The sequence below is a fragment of the Oncorhynchus tshawytscha genome, linkage group LG29 (genome assembly GCF_018296145.1).
Source record: "Oncorhynchus tshawytscha isolate Ot180627B linkage group LG29, Otsh_v2.0, whole genome shotgun sequence".
Lineage (NCBI taxonomy): Eukaryota > Metazoa > Chordata > Actinopteri > Salmoniformes > Salmonidae > Oncorhynchus > Oncorhynchus tshawytscha.
The window spans coordinates 10,956,776-10,962,356 of NC_056457.1; the positions used below are offsets into that span (position 1 = coordinate 10,956,776).

Consider the following 5,581-nt stretch of genomic DNA (forward strand, 5'->3'; position numbering starts at 1 on the left):
TGAGCAATTGAGAACATGTCTCGCGGAACAGCAGCACATGGATTTAATTCAAATGTTTCTGAAATAAATGACTTTGTAGATGATTAATTATTTGATATTTGCTCAATTAGGCATTATTTTTCCCCTATAGCCCTATAGGTTGATGTATCCAAAACATTTGTGTGGAGTTTATGTCACGAATTCAATATGTTCTATTTGAATCATAACTGTAAAATGCACAGTAACACTCTAAGGCCTACACCCACAGTCTTGTATCACATGAAGAAAAAAAACGAATATACATTTAAATAAAAATGAAATGTTTAATCCATTCTCTAACAGTGGGCACCTCACATTACACATAGAGGACAATGTGTGGTATCCCGCTCCCAACAAGGCTGGAAGGCAGCTAACTTGAAACTTTTTACACCTCAGGCGTACTGAGCACTCCCACCCTATTGTGATTGGTTGCCTATGCGCTTATAGTATCCCCAACCTCAGAGTAGATAGTCAGTTCTAGTTCAGTCAGCTCCAAGCTATTATCTAACAGTGACGGACATTTTCCACTCAGTTTTGAATCGTTACTCTTACTTGCGTTATTAAAACTTTCATTTTATATACCTACACAGCAAGTGACACTTATTTTCTCATTTTATTTACGCGAGTTGCTGCCCGGTTGGTGTCGATAGCCCGAAGGTGAACAGCAATGAGTAGTCCCGATGCGGGTTACGCCAGTGACGATCAGAACCAGGCTAGGTGCGCGATCTCAATCATGATGCCTGGAATGGGACACTGTCACTGGGCAGACCCCCTGAGCCCTCTCGGGGACACCAAAGAGAAGAGCGAGTCCAGCTCCGGGAACCAGAACCGTGGAAAGAATGAGCCGAGGATCCGGAGACCCATGAATGCGTTCATGGTGTGGGCGAAGGATGAGCGCAAGCGGCTGGCACAACAAAATCCAGACCTGCACAATGCGGAGTTGAGCAAAATGTTGGGTAAGGAAATTAAATAGCAATTGATTGTGTAGGCCTGTTACTGACGTGATATTTGTAAAGACCAATGGGAATTTCTTGTTTAGCAAGTATTTCAATAATATTTCATAAGTGATCAAATGCTAGGGAATTTGTATAATTTTAAGCAGTGTGTTACCACGTGGAAGCATACTGCATTTATTCGAGCAGCAATATTATAAATATTATTTTTATTCCTATACTTCCATGATTTTGGTTTGTAGTAGGCTATTTGCATAGGGCCAAATTATCTTGAAAAAGCATAATTCTCTTGAAAAAGCACATGATGCTAACGCCCTGCCCTTATTCTGGCCATTGAAATAGTCTAGGTAACTCAAATTAATCAATCACAACAAATGTACGATCAATAATAACACTAATGTTATTTCGAAATGAAAGTTCTGCTGTTACTAAATTGATGATGAGCTATTTTGGAGCGCATCATCAGACTGCATGCCTGATGCCGCTATAACTGACGTGGGCTTTGTTGTTGATCTGTAGGGAAGTCGTGGAAAGCCCTTCCTGTGTCGGAGAAGCGGCCGTTTGTAGAGGAGGCTGAGAGGCTTCGGGTGCAGCACATGCAGGATCACCCCAACTACAAGTACCGACCCCGGAGGAGGAAGCAGGCGAAGAGGATTAAGCGCCTGGACTCTGGGTTCCTGGTCCACAGCATGTCCAACCAGCAGAGCACCTCCCTGGGTGGGGAAGGTAGGGTGTGTATGGAGAGCATGGGTTACCACCATGAGCATGGCTACCAAGTGTCTCCTCAATCCCTCGGCCACTACCGCGAAGCCCAGGCCCTCGGAGGGGCTTCCTACGAATCCTACTGCCTGCCCACCCCCGACACATCCCCACTGGATGCTGTGGAGACAGACTCCATGTTCTTCCACAGCCACTCTCAGGAGGAGTGCCACATGATGCCCGTGTATGCCTACCACTCTCAGGGGGCAGAGTACCCACCTCAGGACCCTCACTCCAACCACCACGCCAACCCCATGCTCCACAGACACCACTCCTCCCCCACAGAGCAGCAGCAAGCCTCCCAGGCTGGCCCCATGCCCCCCACCTTCAACCAACTGGCCATGTACTACAGCCAGCACTGCAGCCCCAGTCACCCCAAGCGACACCCAGGCCATGGGGCAGGACAGCTCTCCCCTCCCCCAGACTCCCAACCCCACCCAGCAGACCAGGTGGAGCAGATGCACCCCTCAGAGCTGATAGGGGAGGTGGACCGCAGTGAGTTTGAGCAGTACCTGAGCTCCTCCAGACCTGGAGACATGACAGGCCTGTCTTATGGGGTGCATGAGGCCAACATGCAGGGACCTGAGAGCCTGATATCCTCTGTGCTCTCTGACGCCAGCACAGTGTACTACTGTAACTACAACAACTCCTAACCTCCTGGTCCGCCCTGTCTGTCAATCACGTCTCTACTACTGCAGCTATTACAGTACATAACCTGACCTCAAATGTCTCTCTCTGTTTCCTCTCTCTATTTCTCTCTCTCTCTCTCTCTCTCTCTCTCTCTCTCTCGCTATCTCTCCCTCCCTGTCTAGCTCTGTCTTTCTCTTTCATTCTGTTACCATTAAAGGCAAGTGGGAACAGTGGGAACTCTTTCATTCTGTTACCATTAAAGGCAAGTGGGAACAGTGGGAACAGTGGGAACTCTTTCATTTGAGGTTTTAAATGCAGTATGTTATTTTCTTTTCGTGTGAAGGACGTTCAATTTGTGTCACTTTATGAGCTGAGAAGCTATAGGACATTTGAATTGTGATTATAGTTTCACACACTGTGCAAAGGGGAAAGCTCCTGAGCAGGAATATAAATACATTTTGTGATAATAAATAATGTATAGTTACTATTTTAAGGTTTTATGTATAGCTGTTTTATACTTTTGCACTTTTAAAAAATAAAGTTTTGAACCAAAATAGATGTTCCTTTCTCTGTTTTTTGGTTTTTAATTACATGACCTCTTTTCATTGTTGAAATACTGTACCACATAGATTCTGACAGTATATTCATGCACCTGGGTAGCCATATTTAGTTATTGGTGCAATGTTTTCATTGTTTATATATAGCAACATTTACTTCGTCTGTAGAGGTTATAGACCATGTGTTTAAAGTTATTAATAATCAAATTTGTTGAAGCAGTAACTTATTTGTATACTGTGTAGACATTAGTGGTAGCCTAGATTAATTTCACAACAATGTAAAAAAAAATAATAATAATCTAACAAATATACACCTTTTTTTTCATGATGGTATCATTGTGGAATGTTGTGGAACAGATCACCTGGCAACTAAGTTCATCCACAGTGGAAGACTCTGGACCGGCTTCCTGCCCCGTTTAGAATAGAGGTGATCTCAGGGTCTGATTTACACATGGCGCCTTGTTTTCACAGTATGGGAATACAGTTTATGTCCCGGACATCCTGTTTCTAAGTGATTTAGTCTCCCCTGATTAATGACAGAGGCCATTAAATTTGAGTATATTTACTACACCCATGCTAGACAATGGAGAGTCATACAATACTAAACATTTTTATACAAATATATTTTGGTTGCCAAATAAAAGGTATATGTTTAAGTTTTTCAGCAGATAGTATATCTATAGCATGGATTCATTTAGAAAACAGATAAAGAATATGGACATTTGATGTTGAAAGGATGAGGAAGGTAATTATGAAGTGCATCAAGACAACAATTCAGATGTATTTATAGTTGAACAACTGGGTACCGTTTTATAAATAAAGATGTTCCTTTTTGAAAGGAAGAGGTTCTTCTCTAAGGGGTCAATCCCCCTGACCCCAGAAAACATTTTCAGTGCTCTAGAGGAAGCATGTTCCAAAGCCGTATATTCCTCCACTTTGTTCATGTCCAATGTTTTGAAATCTCTCCCATGTAACACAAGCAGAGGTTGGAGCTCAAGGTTATTCCCTGTACTTCCCACACTCATAATGATGCTCTCATTTTAGAGATTTTAAATCTTCAAGAACAATAAAAGGCTTGTTTTAAACATATGGATAAACCATATCCGAGTGCGGGTGACTTGGTCTGTCCCGGTCCTATTTTATTCATCTAATTTGTTACACATTGTGCTTTTTTCCACTTAAAACATCCAAGATGGTCATTAATCCAGCGCTGCATATGACTGCCATTTTCTCTTTATACTGTAATACATAAGTACTACCCCAAACACACACACAAAACACAGATAGGCAAATGTTTCGCCCTACAAGTGAAACATTTGCACCCCCTCCCCCCTTCATAACATGTGACACACTTCCCTTTGGGCTAGACTGGAGAATCCAGTCTAATTGGTGTGAATCTGTGTAAATTCAGTCTGCAGCTGGGTTTAGCTCTGTTGGGATAGCTAATGGCATAACCGACCAGCTCAGACCATTATCCCCACAGCAAGATCAACAGAGTGGGTGGGTGGGGGGGGTCACCTGCACAGACTGGGAGTGGGATGGTTTGGGGGAGCAGGAAAATGGGCAGGAAAATGGATAAGAAAAGAGAGAGAGAGAGAGAGAGAGAGAGAGAGAGAGAACAAGACAGAGAGAGAGAACACACTGATAGACGTACCCTACAGTCCAAGAAAGAGTGGCTTTATGTGGTGCTCCTGTGTACTAGGAGAGGTGGCGAAGTCTCCTGAGGCCTATCTGACAGTGAGTGGCCGGCCAGGCCGGGAAGGGGAGGGAGGGGAGTAGTCAGGGAGATTACCTCTAGGCTCGGCCGGGCGGCTCCCTACTTTAACACAGGAGCACTTAATCACAGCAATGCACTAATCTTACCTCAGGTAGCTAGCTGCCTTTCACAAATACAGCTTTATTCAAACACTAACAACTTGGGAAATATGGCTTTATTTACCACAAACATGGTCAAACAAGTTTCATCCACTCACAGATAAAGTCACAAACAGCTTTAACCAGTACAGAACATAAATAAATAGATACCCCAATATCTGACAAAACTTAACACTGTTGAAAATCCTCTGTCTCTGTATTGTAACAGACAGAAGAGACCCATGTTATGTCTTGTGAATAACATTTGCCTTGAATAATCTGGCTTTGCCCTAAACCTCCAATTGAGTATTTGGTAAGGGTTACTATGACAACAAAAACACACAAAACAAACTAATGAGATACAATCTATTAATCTGAACAACAATCAAAGCAAAACCTGCATACTTTAAGTCATAACTGGCACCCAGGAAGACAGAGAACATGCAAGAGCAAAATCAAAGCAGTTCCCTGCAAACTATTCTTGGTCATGAACAGTTGGAATATTTAGGTTGTGCAATTAAATCACATTAAAAAAAGGAAAGTAAGAGAAAGAAAGGACAGTAAAACTGATAGTAAGCAACCCTGGCTGCCAATGAAGTCAATAATAGTGGATTGCATATACAGAATGTGAGACAGCTGCAGACACAGAGGAGGGTGTGTCTGTTCCCTGTCTAAACCAGGGTTTGGGGTGGAGGGTTGTTCTATAATCCCAGGCAAATGCCCTCCTTCTCGGGGACTGATCGGTTTCATAGCCCTTGCCTGTCAGAACGACCAGGGTCCAGTTGTGTTGACACTAAATATAGTCCACAT

The 5,581-nt window shown here is 43.3% G+C and overlaps 1 protein-coding gene across 1 annotated transcript; it reads left to right on the forward strand.

Moving 5' to 3' along the window:
* Positions 1 to 469: 469 nt before the first annotated feature.
* LOC112227954 (transcription factor Sox-17-alpha-A) lies at positions 470 to 2,914 on the forward strand. The gene is made up of 2 exons (XM_024392996.2): positions 470 to 974; positions 1,491 to 2,914. Exons 1-2 carry the CDS (start codon positions 686 to 688, stop codon positions 2,381 to 2,383), a joined length of 1,182 nt encoding a protein of 393 aa, XP_024248764.1. The 5' UTR covers positions 470 to 685; the 3' UTR covers positions 2,384 to 2,914.
* The last annotated feature ends 2,667 nt before the right edge of the window (positions 2,915 to 5,581 follow it).